General features: G+C 35.5%; 2 protein-coding genes across 3 annotated transcripts; both read right to left on the minus strand.

Moving 5' to 3' along the window:
- Window positions 1-4,656: 4,656 nt before the first annotated feature.
- LOC144714136 (uncharacterized) lies at window positions 4,657-7,893 on the minus strand. 2 transcript variants are annotated; one of them, XM_078588824.1, is made up of 6 exons: window positions 7,644-7,893; window positions 7,408-7,494; window positions 6,584-6,731; window positions 6,061-6,272; window positions 5,818-5,994; window positions 4,657-5,054 (listed from the first exon to the last, which is right to left on the minus strand). In XM_078588824.1, exons 1-6 carry the CDS (start codon window positions 7,830-7,832, stop codon window positions 4,968-4,970), a joined length of 900 nt encoding a protein of 299 aa, XP_078444950.1. In that variant the 5' UTR covers window positions 7,833-7,893; the 3' UTR covers window positions 4,657-4,967. The 2 variants fall into 2 exon arrangements, with proteins under 2 accessions (XP_078444950.1, XP_078444951.1); XM_078588825.1 differs by lacking the exon at window positions 7,408-7,494 and having other exon boundaries at window positions 7,644-7,892.
- Window positions 7,894-11,198: 3,305 nt separating this feature from the next.
- Window positions 11,199-13,763, minus strand: LOC144714137 (ubiquitin-conjugating enzyme E2 7-like). The gene is made up of 6 exons (XM_078588826.1): window positions 13,609-13,763; window positions 13,417-13,519; window positions 12,974-13,071; window positions 12,765-12,865; window positions 12,061-12,138; window positions 11,199-11,461 (listed from the first exon to the last, which is right to left on the minus strand). Exons 1-6 carry the CDS (start codon window positions 13,661-13,663, stop codon window positions 11,384-11,386), a joined length of 513 nt encoding a protein of 170 aa, XP_078444952.1. The 5' UTR covers window positions 13,664-13,763; the 3' UTR covers window positions 11,199-11,383.
- Window positions 13,764-16,923: the final 3,160 nt, after the last annotated feature.

A 16,923-nucleotide genomic window follows, 5' to 3' on the forward strand; every position in this document is an offset into this window, starting at 1 on the left:
AATAGAATGATATGTACGTATAGTGATATTATTCAATTAGATTTAAGATTCCAAGCTTTTTTACAAAGTCCCATTGTGAACCTCATTTGAACCCACACTTCTTAAATTTTCTTATACTTGTTATACAACATCCTCTTGCTCAGAATGCATGTCATTATGATGTGTAAATTTCATGGCATCAGTATATAACATCATGTTGCATGTTGAGTAAACACCTATAGTTTGAGTAAACAGAAAATCTAAATGCCATTTTATTCGTAATTAAATTTTAATACATACACATTTTTACCAATTTAAATCTAATATAGTATATTAATTCTCTTATATCCATTATGAAATTAATCAAGCTCACACTAAAATCCAAAGTGTGCTCGTACATAACAACACAAATATCATCTGCTCAGAAAAATATTCTCTTTTGCTAGAATATAGTCATATTATGGTTAATCTATCAGATTTACATATATAATTACTTAAGTTAAAATATTAATATATGTATGATCATATACTCAAATAATGATTTTATTTTTGGATATAATTACACATATAAAGGATTATCATGTTTCTGGATATATGTTGACGAGCATGATCTGCTAGTTTACTCACTTTTCCTTTTTTATTTAATTCTAAATAAATTTATTCCTAAATTCTACAGCATTATTATATGACATGTAAATTATATTGTTGATTTTGGATATCAAATAATTTTTTAACATGGTCATATATTCCAATTCAGCCAAAAACTATATTAGTTGAAAGAATAAATGTTTTCCATTCTTTTTTAATATTATGGTAAGATATTGTGTCTATTAGATCTACATTTAATGAAAAATAATATCCAGTAGTCGCTCTAATAATATGAAATTATATGGTAGCTTATCAGTATTTAAAAAATTAAGTTGAAAATATGCAGCAACACATGACTCTGACATTGTAAGATCCTTGGAAGTCTTTAACACTGTAAGATCCTAATTTTTTAGAGTGTATTGTTTGTGAGAAAAGGAGACTAATGACAATGCAATAATGAAACTGAATTATGATTATGGTATCGGATACATTTACTGAAAAATAATATCCAGTAGTCACTCTAATAATATGAAATTATATGGTAGCTTATCAGTATTTAAAAAATTAAGTTGAAAATATGCAGCAACACATGACTCTGACATTGTAAGATCCTTGGAAGTCTTTAACACTGTAAGATCCTAATTTTTTAGAGTGTATTGTTTGTGAGAAAAGGAGACTAATGACAATGCAATAATGAAACTGAATTATGATTATGGTATCGGATACATTTACTGAAAAATAATATCCAGTAGTCACTCTAATAATATGAAATTATATGGTAGCTTATCAGTATTTAAAAAATTAAGTTGAAAATATGCAGCAACACTTGACTCTGACATTGTAAGATCCTGGAAGTCTTTAACACTGTAAGATCCTAATTTTTAGAGTGTATTGTTTGTGAGAAAAGGAGACTAATGACAATGCAATAATGAAACTGAATTATGATTATGGTATCGGATACATTTACTGAAAAATAATATCCAGTAGTCACTCTAATAATATGAAATTATATGGTAGCTTATCAGTATTTAAAAAATTAAGTTGAAAATATGCAGCAACACATGACTCTGACATTGTAAGATCCTTGGAAGTCTTTAACACTGTAAGATCCTAATTTTTAGAGGGTATTGTTTGTGAGAAAAGGAGACTAATGACAATGCAATAATGAAACTGAATTATGATTATGGTATCGGATACATTTACTGAAAAATAATATCCAGTAGTCACTCTAATAATATGAAATTATATGGTAGCTTATCAGTATTTAAAAAATTAAGTTGAAAATATGCAGCAACACATGACTCTGACATTGTAAGATCCGTGGAAGTCTTTAACACTGTAAGATCCTAATTTTTTAGAGTGTATTGTTTGTGAGAAAAGGAGACTAATGACAATGCAATAATGAAACTGAATTATGATTATGGTATCGGATACATTTACTGAAAAATAATATCCAGTAGTCACTCTAATAATATGAAATTATATGGTAGCTTATCAGTATTTAAAAATTAAGTTGAAAATATGCAGCAACACATGACTCTGACATTGTAAGATCCTTGGAAGTCTTTAACACTGTAAGATCCTAATTTTTTAGAGTGTATTGTTTGTGAGAAAAGGAGACTAATGACAATGCAATAATGAAACTGAATTATGATTATGGTATCGGATACATTTACTGAAAAATAATATCCAGTAGTCGCTCTAATAATATGAAATTATATGGTAGCTTATCAGTATTTAAAAAATTAAGTTGAAAATATGCAGCAACACATGACTCTGACATTGTAAGATCCTTGGAAGTCTTTAACACTGTAAGATCCTAATTTTTTAGAGTGTATTGTTTGTGAGAAAAGGAGACTAATGACAATGCAATAATGAAACTGAATTATGATTATGGTATCGGATACATTTACTGAAAAATAATATCCAGTAGTCACTCTAATAATATGAAATTATATGGTAGCTTATCAGTATTTAAAAATTAAGTTGAAAATATGCAGCAACACATGACTCTGACATTGTAAGATCCTTGGAAGTCTTTAACACTGTAAGATCCTAATTTTTTAGAGTGTATTGTTTGTGAGAAAAGGAGACTAATGACAATGCAATAATGAAACTGAATTATGATTATGGTATCGGATACATTTACTGAAAAATAATATCCAGTAGTCACTCTAATAATATGAAATTATATGGTAGCTTATCAGTATTTAAAAATTAAGTTGAAAATATGCAGCAACACATGACTCTGACATTGTAAGATCCTTGGAAGTCTTTAACACTGTAAGATCCTAATTTTTAGAGTGTATTGTTTGTGAGAAAAGGAGACTAATGACAATGCAATAATGAAACTGAATTATGATTATGGTATCGGATACATTTACTGAAAAATAATATCCAGTAGTCACTCTAATAATATGAAATTATATGGTAGCTTATCAGTATTTAAAAATTAAGTTGAAAATATGCAGCAACACATGACTCTGACATTGTAAGATCCTTGGAAGTCTTTAACACTGTAAGATCCTAATTTTTAGAGTGTATTGTTTGTGAGAAAAGGAGACTAATGACAATGCAATAATGAAACTGAATTATGATTATGGTATCGGATACATTTACTGAAAAATAATATCCAGTAGTCACTCTAATAATATGAAATTATATGGTAGCTTATCAGTATTTAAAAATTAAGTTGAAAATATGCAGCAACACATGACTCTGACATTGTAAGATCCTTGGAAGTCTTTAACACTGTAAGATCCTAATTTTTTAGAGTGTATTGTTTGTGAGAAAAGGAGACTAATGACAATGCAATAATGAAACTGAATTATGATTATGGTATCGGATACATTTACTGAAAAATAATATCCAGTAGTCACTCTAATAATATGAAATTATATGGTAGCTTATCAGTATTTAAAAATTAAGTTGAAAATATGCAGCAACACTTGACTCTGACATTGTAAGATCCTTGAAGTCTTTAACACTGTAAGATCCTAATTTTTAGAGTGTATTGTTTGTGAGAAAAGGAGACTAATGACAATGCAATAATGAAACTGAATTATGATTATGGTATCGGATACATTTACTGAAAAATAATATCCAGTAGTCACTCTAATAATATGAAATTATATGGTAGCTTATCAGTATTTAAAAAATTAAGTTGAAAATATGCAGCAACACATGACTCTGACATTGTAAGATCCTTGGAAGTCTTTAACACTGTAAGATCCTAATTTTTTAGAGTGTATTGTTTGTGAGAAAAGGAGACTAATGACAATGCAATAATGAAACTGAATTATGATTATGGTATCGGATACATTTACTGAAAAATAATATCCAGTAGTCACTCTAATAATATGAAATTATATGGTAGCTTATCAGTATTTAAAAAATTAAGTTGAAAATATGCAGCAACACATGACTCTGACATTGTAAGATCCTTGGAAGTCTTTAACACTGTAAGATCCTAATTTTTTAGAGTGTATTGTTTGTGAGAAAAGGAGACTAATAACAATGCAATAATGAAACTTATTCATGATTATAAATATACATGCCACGCCAAAGAAACTATTCTTTTACAATGTTGATAAAAGATTAGTTGAACAGACGTTGTGATCTTTCGTGAGGAAGGCTCATGAGTATCAAATATGGGTTTTGTTTAAATTTGAAAATCTTAGCTCTAGTTTTTGTAAGACCAAGGCTTTCATCACATGGGATTACATCTTTCAATGTGTCATCAAGCCTTAGTATATTCTACTCTCAATTAGGCATAAGCAACTTTATGCAATGGTATCTTGCATTGTTGAATGAATTTCTGAATAGAGGTTGATGATATTCTATGGAGACAATGTTACAAATGAATATGACCCAAATAATCCCAGTTATAGCTGTTAATTAGCCAGTAATCTCTTGTTTTCTTCCCCATCCCCCGTCTATCTACTCGCCATCCCATCTCACCATGGTTCCTAAAACATATGCAACATACACTGCCTCATGATTAATAGTTTTGGTCTCTCTGAAATTTAGACACTGTTCTTTCATTACGAGCATCATTCCATTTGGATGAAAGTTTTTCTCAACAAGAACTTGAAATAAGAAAATGTTTCATTATTTTATGATACAGCCCAAGCCTCTATTTTCCTATATACTACATTGCTTGTCAGTCCAACATTGGACTAGCTCCCCTAAAATATGTCAACTTATGAGGGTCAACAGGAGCTCAATTCTTCATACGCCAAGGCAGTAGACAGAGTCTCGTATTACTGCTTTCATGTTGCCATACATCTATACTGGTCACGAAGAGAAGTGTAGATTTTGCTGTGGGATGTCTCCCAGAATCATTACCCGACATTTACGGATCGATGTGCAAGCATTGCCTTTATCTGAAATCAGTACACTCAAAATATATCAGGGTTAAAATGATTTGGAATCGATCTTGCATCCTGAGCTCTCTGTAGGTGAATCTTCAATGTGTAGTTGTTCATCTGCAAGACAGAGAGAGAGATTAAAATAGTTATATAGTTTGAGAGAGAGCAAAAGGTGTATATCAGTTCGCAGCAGCTCACGAGAGAAAAAGAGTGAATAGATGAGAAGTTGAGAGAATGATAGAGGACCACTAAGATGTATAGGTGTGAGAAAGAGAGAGAGAGGAAATGGTTCCAACATTGGGGGAGAAAGACAACAAACGGTTCGACTCAATTTGTACAAAAGAATAGCAAAAGACAATAGCTCAAAAGAGAAGAAACGGTGGGAGAAATTTAACCATTGAGAGGTAGACTAGGTGAGAGAGAGAGAGAGAGAGAGAGAGAGAGAGAGAGAGAGAATTATTGCGAAGTTGGGGATGAAAGAGAGCAACAAGGAAACAACAGCAACCTAAAAGAAAATAAAAATTGAGAGAATGAGCCATTAAATTATAGACAAAGAGTGAGAGAGAGCAAAGGGAGAAGAAGAGAACGTGACAAAAGAATAGAAAAACACCGCAGCTCAAGAGAGAAGAAGAGAATGTGAAAGAGAGAGCGAACCATTTAATTCAGTAAGTGAGAGGGAGAGACAAATGGATGTAGAATTGGGGGAGAAAAAGAGGAAAGAGCCCACATCAATTTGCAGCAAATAATAGAAAAATACTGCAGCTCGAGAGAGAAAAAGGAGAGGATAAGGAAGAAAATGTGAATCATTGACGTGTAGAATACGTGAGAGAAAGAAAGACCTATGAGGCAATAAATAGGGGACAAATATGCAGTCCCTCACCTCTAAGGAGCGAACTTGCTCCTGGTACTGGCTTATCACGTGTCTCAAATGCTGAACCTCCTTAGACTTCTCTTCGAGCTCGAGGTTGCGCTCATGTTGGATTCCCACTGCCCTTTTTAAAATTTGATTATCTCTGAGCAAGCATTGCAAATGTTCCTTCAGGGAAGCTGTCTCCATCTATTCACAAAAACACACAATCAGATCCATGCTCATCGAATCAGTTTTCTACTCAAGATTGAGCACCTGATCCGGTGACGTGGAGTGATTAATGATGTGACTTTCAAAGCCTAGCAAGACCTTGGAAACACGAGCCCGGACATCACTCCAGTCTGAGGCTTCCATCATCTCATGCACCAGGATATCCACCCATGAGGAGCCCTCCGGAATCGATTCCGGCCCCAAATTTGTTTGTGTATTATTTTTATGTATATCTTGTATCTGAGTATGTACAGTTGCTGAAAAAAATGAATTTGATTGGCTGTAACACTCTAGATATGGACGAGGGGTTTCAAACTCCAGGTATAACTTTAAAGGGAAGAGTATATGGAGAGAGAGAGAGAAGATGTGGATCAATCATGGAGAGCAGAAAGGCGCTACAGCAGGAACCCAAGTTCAAAATTAACTAGAGGTTCCGTGCTCTAATAGGGGATAATAATTTGATGAAAAGAATAATGGGTCTCTGAGATAGTCTGTACCAAGAAGTCAAGTAGGATCTCATCAAATAAATTGTCATGAAATTAGATATCCAAATAAAAAATTATCTAACCTTCAACAGGCTGATCTTCAGAGATAGATAAAGGAATTGAGCTTGGGATCTCGCTTGGAGCAGATATCTCCCCAAGACAGAGCGAATGGAGGCTATTAATCGCATCGTCTATTTTCTGGTCGTGAGAATTAAGAACAGTTTCCACAACCTGGAGAGCAATCACAAAAAAAGAGTAACAGAGAATCACTAAACTTGCTGCCAAAATATGACTGATAGAGACGAATTAAATACGATCCGCCGGATTGAAGTCCGCCTTGAGATATACAAAATCAACCGATTCTACAAACACACTTTGAGAATTAATCGCGTGTACAAACACCCTTTGTCTTCATTCAAACTTTGAGAATTTTTAATTATAATCGGTGAGCGACCTTAAAAAAATATGACAGAGCCGCAAAATTTTCATCACCTAGATCGCGCAAAGAACGAGAGAAAGCCCCACCAAAGCCGCATAGAAACACACCCAACAATTCTTTAATTTAATTGGGGAACAAAATAACAAACAGAACCAGCAATCCTAGATTACCCAACACGACAGAGCCGCAAAATTTTCATCACCTAGATCGCGCAAAGAACGAGAGAAAGCCCCACCAAAGCCGCATAGAAACACACCCAACAATTCTATAATTTAATTGGGGAGCAAAATAACAAACAGAACCAGCAATCCTAGATTACCCAACACGACAGAGCCGCATAATTTTCATCACCTAGATCGCGCAAAGAACGAGAGAAAGCCCCACCAAAGCCGCATAGAAACACACCCAACAATTCTTTAATTTGATTGGGGAACAAAATAACAAACAGAACCAGCAATCCTAGATTACCCAACACGACAGAGCCGCATAATTTTCATCACCTAGATCGTGCAAAGAACGAGAGAAAGCCCCACCAAAGCCGCATAGCAACACACCCTGCAATTCTTTAATTTAATTGGGGAGCAAAATAACAAACAGAACCAGCAATCCTAGATTACCCAACAGTATTTAACAAAAAACAAAAAGACAAAACCGCATAATTTTCCTCAGAAGATGCCCAAATCGGAAAAAAATCCAAAATTTACCTTCCGATCCATGGAGGGAAACATACGAAGGAGGGCGGAAATCTTTTCCTCCTGACCGAGGCCGAATTTGAACGATCGGACGGGGGAACCGACGTGGGAACAGCGGGACTTCTTCGCCGACGAAGGCGCCGACGAGCTCCCGAAAATCTCTTCGATCCACAGCCGCTTACCGCAGATCCCCGCAGACATCGCCGCCAAACCCAGGGGACGCCCGCGAACTTCCAGGCCCCTTACCCCTCTTTTATTCTCTAAAACGTCTATCTTTTGGACTTATATAATCAATCAATCAATCATATGTGCATTTTTCAACGGTTGAATTTATTCATTTTATTGGATAAAATACATGCGAGTAGGCCCATTGGAAGTAGTCCACAATATCATCGGTTTCATGTGAATATGACGTGGAATTTGTGGCCTATAGTGAGGGGCTTTCATGGAGATGGTTAGTAGATATTGAGATAATGAATTGGGATGTGTCTCAGCTTAGGTGACCTGCTCGTCGGTTGGGCTGCCCCGTTCCCAAGTGGTTGGGTCAGGTTAGTCGAACCATGGGTCGAGTGGTTTGGTCAGGTTAGTCGAACCGTGGGTCAGGAGGTTGGGTCGGGTTAGTCGAACCATGGGTCAAGTGGTTGGGTCAGGTTAGTCTCGAACCATGGGTCAAGTCGTTGAGTCGGGTTAGTCTCGAACGATGGGTCTCGTCGTTGAGTCGGGTTAGTCTCGAACCATAGGTCAAGTCGTTGAGTCGGGTTAGTCTCGAACCATGGTCGTGGTTAGGTCCAGTTAGTCGAACCATGGGTCAAGTGGTTAAGTCCAGTTAGTCGAACCATGGGTCAAGTGGTTAAGTCCAGTTAGTCGAACCATGGGTCAAGTGGTTGGGTCGGGTTAGTCGAACCATGGGTCAAGTGGTTGGGTCCAGTTAGTTGAACCATGGTTCAAGTGGTTGGGTCCAGTTAGTTGAACCATGGTTCAAGTGGTTGGGTCGGGTTCCTCGAACCATTGGTCAAGTTGTTGGGTCAGGGCAGACAGAAAACCAGACCAGACGTGAGCCCAACCACTGACCTGCCCATTTGAAAAGATCGGGTTAATCGATCCACTTGTAAGTCTGGAGGACGGATGACGGTTGATAAGTTCAAAAAGTACGTGTTTATATGTCGTTATTCAAGGGTTTTAACATAAAATTGTGATAACATGCACTAGAGTTGGATGTTTTGAAACACTAAAAACCCACAAATATGATGTAATTAGCATTTTATAAGCTCTTATTTGCATGATGTTATCAATGGTTTGTCATCCATTCCATTACTTGCTGTCATCATTCATCCAACCCTGGCCTCGGAACAAGAACATAATGTAAGAGTATGTGCCTTATGTTCCGACCCATTCCATCATCGGGCGCAAGTGATTTACCATTAGTTTATAACTGTCATCCATCTATTCTCTCCGGTCCCTTGGACAGAAAGGAAACCTAACTGCAGACTTTGTGACAGATGACTGACCATTCCATTCCATCCCATTCCATCCGTCCTATCGCATCGGCCATCAGTAGTTGACCCCGCAAGTCAGTTTTTACTGCATGATCCCATCCAACCTGAACATTTCAATACTTTCCCTAACCTTTAGACACAATACTTGGAGAATGAGTTCATATTTCTCATTTAAGCCATCATGAAAATTTGGGGGAGAAAATATTTCATATCAGCTTGACATCTCCATAGATCTACAGTCCGTGGTTTTGAGTCTCATTTTTGTATCACAAAATTAATACTAAGCTATTGTCCACTTCAAATAACAAATTGTTCCACTGCGTTATCTCAAGGTGTCATCTTAGCATGATTATTATGTCTTGAAACTTATCTAAAGCGATATTTCGAACGTTTTCTCTTTAATGAGAAAAAAATATGAACCAAAATCATTTTGAATCCCCTTTGATGGCAGTTTTTCTTTGTCGCATTTCTTCCTCTCTGTATCTCTCTACCAATCCTAATACATACTGCCTCCTTTCGTAAAATGGTATATAGCAACTGTACCATGCCACTTCAAGGAAGGGTTGTGTTCTTATATCATGATTATTATCATAAAAAGAGACGTGTAAGATATAAAGAGAGATATTGTTTTACTTAGTAAATAACAAAGGCTCTACTTTGTTTCTTAACTAACAAAACAACTAACAATAATCCAATATGTGAGTCCAATAGAGTATTCATCAACATACTGCCTGAAATCAAATACCTTGTTGGTTTTTAGCTGGAGTTTGAGAGAAATGAAGAGAGAAACTTTGTTGAAGTTTGGTAATGTAGGAAGGGAGAAACATAGCACACTAAGAAAATTAGACTTTAGGTTAGAAAGATGATGTGAGCATGAGAAGCAGTAAGAGAGCAAGTTTGTTTGGTTCAAGGATCAGCTTGGCGTGCCAAAGCGGATACGACAAGACGAGAACTCTGAAGTTAGGTATGCTGTGGTGAGAGCAATTTGGGATGGGTGACCGCGAGGGAAGTTTGTTGATTAGATCATTAGATCACCCGATGTATTAAAACCAGGGCACTAAAAGTTCTGCGCAAAATTGAATATTTTTGAGAAAGCCAGAAAACTGAATTCCCAGTACTTATGATGAATATTGGATTTCTACCTAGGAAAACTGAATTCCCAGTACTTATGATGGAGAGAAAAACCCCAAATGTAGAATCATAAATGACAACATATCGCGACAATAAAGACTTAAAATGAACGACGGAACTTGAAAATCTAAAGACAAGTGCATGAACTCTCATCACTCCCCAAAGATGAAAATTCTCAACTCACAGACTACCTATAGAACACTCTAAAGACTCATTTGTCGACTTCTCGCATGAGCTTTCACAAGATTCTCCTTCTTTGATGTTTCATAGAGGAAACCTCTACTTATAAGCCCAAGAAGGAGGTGGCCAACGGGGAATGAATCTTGAAATCTACAAAATCTTGGACAGTCTAAGATTAACCCTTAAGACCTTCCAAAGTACTGTTAGTTTTAAACTGACTACATATTCAGGACCCAAAGAAGATACACTTATCTGGGAAATTCGCTCTACCCTATGCAGAATGAACTTAAACCTACTGTTCTCCATGACCTAAATTGATCAACAAACATGGCAGCTTATAGCGTGCCTGGACCATCAACAAGAACCTCAAGCAAAAAAAGAATTAGGCATACAAATGGATGGAAGGATGGATGGATAATAGATATTCGGGCATATGAATAAGGTAAAAAGATTGATTATACACCGCAAATAGAGTATTTCATCTCTCATTGATAAATATATTACTATTGATGGAGGCAATGGATTGAGGGAGCAAAATATCTCTTCACCCATTCATATGAGCCTCATCAACCGAATTTGGAATGGTTGGCTTGCGCTATCATGAAGACTTTGTGAAGCGATAAAAGACGGTTTTACGCTTGGAACGACTCAAGAAAAAGCAAAAAATAGGTGTTCAGCAGAGAAATAGGGGCCATGGTAGTCTTACTTGATTTTAAGATTTCTCGAGAAATGACCATGACTTTCACTACGACTCCACCACTAGCCCAAGTTTCAGCTGATGGACGAGGCTCAATAAGAAAAATCCGGTCAACCCATAAGTCCAAGGCACCGGAGCATGGAGCTCCTCTCTCATCAAGTCAACCACACAACCACGGACATCAGAGACCGTTGACCACCAAGCTGCTATAACCCCAAAAAAACAACACTCAGCAAGAGCTGATTGAGTCAAAGCATTTCTTGAGAGCGTCTGACTATTCGGCTGACTTTCTTTTTGAAGTCGCTCCTCTTCTCTCTCCATTCTTTCTGCGCGGAGAAAAAATAGGCGGGTCAACAGCAGCTTATCATACCGTCATTTGATAATTAGAGTAGTCCTTAGTCACATTCGACTGAGATTATCAACTAAAAATATCTGATTCAGCATTTATTGAGAGAATTAACTATATTTGAAACAAAAGGTCAGGGTAACACAAATAAAAGAGATGCTCAAATCCAATCAAAAGTCAAAAAGCCACATAAAGTGCCAATTGAAGGGTATGAAACCGGTCACAATATTATAAAGGAGATTCTTCATTAATTCATCAAAACATGATTCGATCCCCTGTCATATCTCCAGGTATTTTAGTCATCCGCACAAAGGGTATGCCGGTGATTATCCCAAATATGTATTTCCCTGTAAATAGGTTGGTTCTCCGTTTAGAATGGAAGAATAATTAAGTTATCATTTTTCCTTCCTCTGTCTCTCCGTACAATATCGATCCCACCAGGTCCTCTTAGCGCCACCCTCTCCCCAATAAGAACTCCAGGTTGTTATAAAAAAGAATGTTAAAATCCAATCAACCACATAACAACAGCGTAAAAAACAGCAACCAAGATGCGTCAGAGAGTGTAGAAGATGTACTTACAGCAGCCTCAATGTTTGCTGGAGACTCGTCATTTGGGCTGGAAAGCATCGAAATGATACTGAGGACTATGCTTTCCACCTGCGCATACAGATATAAATTATTAATGAAATATCCATTTACATACACTAAAGGAAACAGGAAAAAAGGCAACTAGCTTTTCATCAGACTGTTGCCCAAAAAAAGGGAAAACGTCAAAGAATGTGGGCCATATGTGACAAAGAAACACTCATTTATTGCGGTTGGAACAGTTAGCACAAATCCTCCAGACTACTGCGCAAATGAAATGTAATGCCCTCCAACATACACCTTCCCGGAAAAATTTAAGCAATCACTGACAGATATTCGGAATAATACCACTAAAATAACAGAAAAGAAAGCAGTAGAATAGTTGAAAGAAAAAATAGAACATTTAAAGTTAGATTTTTTCGATTAAGATATCAATAGTCCGTGTAAGAGAAAGACACAATTCTACAGAACAAGGACATCAAAATTTAAAAGAGGATGAGAGAGATATGTAAAGAGACAGACAATGGTTGACGGATTGAGATGGAGATTAAAATAATAAATAGAAAAGGAACAACATAAGTAGATGAAGGGTTGGAGAGATATATGTACACACAAATAAATAGATGTATATAAAGAGATAAAAATAAATAGAAGTGTTGGAGGATGAGAGGCAGGGAGGACGGGTGAGAGAGGGAGACCGTGTGCACAGGCGACCAACGTTCACTGGCAAGCTCGTAGCCGCTGGGATCATCTCCAGGGGCATGGAGGATTGAAATGCATACACGTCCATCAGGGTATACTGAATGCTTTGGCAGAATGCAAACCGTCAGAAGACATCGATGTAAGAAGATCTGATCGATGTGCTTTCAACAATAAAATTAGAAGAGATGAAACGACTCATACAGACCGTTAGGATGCCACATTTCTGATGTAAATCTGACAGAAGGAGGGCTATTCGGATAATTTTCCGGGAAACTCATAATCGCATTGAAGTAGCCTCCTTCACTGTAATGATACAATAACGGGACACATGAGGAAGCACAGTAAATGATCGGTGAAGTAAATTTCATGATAAACAGAAGAGGATGAAAATCAAAGATTGAATCGAGCATTGAAACTCCGGAATGAAGGAACAATGAAATTTGTTTCTTTACATCTAAACTAGATAAGTTTGTTTGGGGAAAATAGCACATCTTGCAAAGGATTTGTCCAAAGATGGCAAAATCTAAGCAATACGGAAGCATCTACAAGGTAAAACGGCAGGAAACGAGAATTCAAAAAATAAGAATTTGAAATCCAAGACCAATAAAAACGCATGAATGGAAAGTCCAGCCCACAGAGAAAACTCACTAAAGCGTATCAGGCGGCCCGATGATCGTCACGCTCCATTCGAAGATATTTTTATCATCCACTAGACCAGCCGAGAAGCCATCCACCGGGTTCTTGCTCAGATCTGAACGAATGACGAGATTTAATTATAAAAAAAAAAAGAGAAACTGCGGAAACGAAGGATCGCGAAGCCAAAATCACGGCTCAAAATACCTTTGAGCTGCTTCAGAAGAAGGAGGCTCGCCTGAGATTGCCCCGGAGATGCCATCAGAGAGGGAGGCCGCGGAGAAGAGGGCGACGAAGAACAAAAATAAATCAAAAGCGTACACACATTGAGCACTTGCGCTCCAGAAGGTACCAAAATATATACGAAAATTAGGAACTTAATTAGCTGTTAAAGAAAAAGTAATCCTTATTAAGTATTAACCCGCCACGTCAGGATTCAAATTTGACCAACTCAGTCAACCGAAAGTTCTGGAACTTAGGGAAGGTTCTCGAAATTATTAATACATGAAGAATCTCAGGCTACTTCTGAAGTATTTTTGAAATAATTTTCGCTAGTTTATTTTATTAAAATAGACTTACTTCTTGATAAATATATAAAATCCCTTAAAAATGGGTGAGCAAAAATTCAGTTTTTCAATACTTGGTCCTTCTAGATTTGACCCATAATGTATGCCCTTAAGTAAAACTATTCATCAAATCTCATATTTAACTCAAATCTATTGTAAAATCATAACCATTAGACGACATATTTAACCAAAATTTATAAATTATCGAATGGGGGATGTTTGGTGGCACACAAATGGATGTAACTTTAAATTTTATTGAATCATACGTTTATCCTAGGGTTGAGATTAAAATTGAGTGTTGGTCCAACTTTTGAAACCCATCTTTCTATTTTACCCCTTCATTTTGGCATGGACAAAACTGAGAAAAAAATAATCATGGACACTACTTTTTCCGTTATAATTTTAAAATTGTATTTTAGTTGATGTCTTTCAGAGATGACTATTATTGTAACTTGTGTTCTATGATTTGATTTCAATTTAGAGGCAAATTTCTGGCTATATCAAGGGTGATGTCACTTGTAAAATTGGGTCAAATGATTTCTTTGGATAAAAATCGGGTCACTATGAAATTTATATTTTTATTATAATCAATTTATTAAATTTTAGTGCATTAGAATTTTTAAACCAATATACAAAAAGAGTCAAAATCGACAACATGCTCTTCACTTTTCCTCTTTTGAACAATGATGTTGGGTCAATATAGTTTTCTCACTTCTTCCCTCATAAAGTTGCCTCAAGCTAAATTTCTTTATCTTTGCGGATTTACCATAAAATTATAAATCATCTATCTTTTAAGAAATAAATTGAATAAAATAAAACACACATCTATATATTAAAATTATTTCTTAATCTTATGGTATTCTTAGCTTGAAGCCGTGGTCCAAATTTTCTCAGTTTAAAACATATTAATGCATGTATGAGCGATGAGGTATTGTATTCATGGCTAAATTTTAGGATCTCTTCTTTATTTATTTTAAATGGCTATAAGATGAATAATTTGGGGTTTTAATAAGGTGAAGAAATTCCTCCAACATAAAGATCTACAATGAATAAAAAGATAACTGAAGAAATTAAATGATAAATTATTTTCAATGTATAAATAATTTCAAGGTCATAGATAATTGAAATAATATATATTTGTCCAATAATATTTTAAAGATTCATAAAATAAGGGCTGCTTTCATATTTTCTTCCCTAAAGGAACGTGGGTATTCCTCAGGTCAAAGTTAATGTTTTTTGTACTACCGCCAGGCCACTAAAGCTTTGGGAACCAAAATATGATCAGATATTATAAACATTTTAAGTCTCATCAGATGGGTTATTGATGATTGCATTAAATTTTTTTGAGCATCCTTAAAGTTGAAAGCCAAGTCTTTGAGAATATGATCCCCATACGGAGATCATTGAGTTCTCTTCCGCTAGAATGAGGGTTTTATATAATTTTCAAATTAATAAAGAGTATTTATTTAAACAAAAAAATATGCTTGAAGTAGGGATTCATCATTCATTATCTCCAAAAAAAAAACACCTTTAAGTAATCTGACATGAGATATTGTCGACGCCAGCCATTTAAAAAGCCCAAAACTTTATTCATTGGCTAAAATATAAATATTCCTCTTAAGTATAAAAAAGATGTACATCCTGGCGACCTATAGACCTATACGGTATTTACTAGATGATACTAAAGGAGAGTTGAATAATTATTAGGAGTTGAAGGATCATTACACCTCAGTTCATATCTAGATGTTAGCCTCCATGAGAAATGAGTTATAAAGGAAGCTTGAGGATATGAACCAATATTCATACTACTTCATCTAACATAGGTCATTGTTGAGAAGAGTATAAATTTGAGATTTGACATATGAAAGATTATATTTAGATCTCAGGTAGCTGAATCATTGTTGGTGTGGACCCGAGTGCTGAAGATGAATGGGTTGATTGAACGGTTGGAAGTGTTGGGAGTCAAGCTCCCTATTGACTTGAGCACCAACCTTATCCTTCAGTCTCTACCAGACTCGTACTCTCAGTTCATCATTAATTTTAACATTACAAAAATTTGAGTTACTCTAGCTGAGTTGCTGAACATGTTTAAGACTGTCAAAGGGAACTTAAAAAAATTCAAAGTATAAATGCCAAGTCCTGTTAGTTGTTACAACCATCAAGAAGATGAAGACGCCTCACAACTCCAACAGGGATATTAGAAAAAAAAATACACAGATAGCATGACGGTTGAAAGTATTGTAGATTTGGGTATGTTGATGGTGAAATATAATTGAAGTTGGATAAGGGTGGATTTGATTTTGACACATATGAAACCTTTGAATCTTGCACTGTAGGTGCCAATGTCATGTTAGATCTGATCTATTCTGATTTATTCAACCCTATGTCTGTCCAAGAAAGAGGTGGTTTTTCATAATTCATAACCTTCACTGATGATTTATTTTGCTTTTGATGAGTGCACTTAATGAACAAGGCTGTTTGTGATTGTAACTTTAAAAATTACAAAAAGAGAAATGGATGAAGCTATTCACCTAAATTTTGAGCTCATCAATTGATGAATTTGTCAGAGAAAAGTTGCCATTAGGAATTTTATCATTTTTTTATTTGGTTATTTTCTTATAATAATATTTTCTGAGAGTGAATTCAGATAGGTAATTAGTGGAAAGCTTCAGATAATGATATACCTGTATACACTTATATTTACAGTGTTGATATTTCTTGAAATTTTGTTTATGATATGTTTATTATTCATGGTTCATGATCACATAAAAATATTTAAATGATGATGAAACTGATGCTGGATATATTTCAATTCAAATAGCCCTGATAAAAATAACTTTATAAATGAAAATTTAAAGTGATTATTAAATATATTTTTCTTTTCCCTTCGGTCATGAATTGTTGAGAATTTTGTACCCTTAATTAAACATTCAAAGTTAGTATATGTAGAAAAATA

The sequence above is a fragment of the Wolffia australiana genome, chromosome 17 (genome assembly GCF_029677425.1).
Source record: "Wolffia australiana isolate 7733 chromosome 17, ASM2967742v1".
Lineage (NCBI taxonomy): Eukaryota > Viridiplantae > Streptophyta > Magnoliopsida > Alismatales > Araceae > Wolffia > Wolffia australiana.

Excerpts from the sequence above, each read along its gene's own strand:
- LOC144714136 (XM_078588824.1), bottom strand. The coding sequence starts at position 7,832 with ATGTCTGCGGGGATCTGCGGTAAGCGGCTGTGGATCGAAGAGATTTTC. Across the intron at positions 6,273-6,583 it reads TGAAGATCAGCCTGTTGAAG|CAACTGTACATACTCAGATA; the intron begins GTTAGATAATTT and ends CATTTTTTTCAG. Across the intron at positions 5,995-6,060 it reads ACTCCACGTCACCGGATCAG|ATGGAGACAGCTTCCCTGAA; the intron begins GTGCTCAATCTT and ends TTTTGTGAATAG.
- LOC144714137 (XM_078588826.1), bottom strand. The coding sequence starts at position 13,663 with ATGGCATCTCCGGGGCAATCTCAGGCGAGCCTCCTTCTTCTGAAGCAG. Across the intron at positions 13,072-13,416 it reads GGGCCGCCTGATACGCTTTA|TGAAGGAGGCTACTTCAATG; the intron begins GTGAGTTTTCTC and ends GTATCATTACAG. Across the intron at positions 12,866-12,973 it reads AGAAATGTGGCATCCTAACG|TATACCCTGATGGACGTGTA; the intron begins GTCTGTATGAGT and ends CAAAGCATTCAG.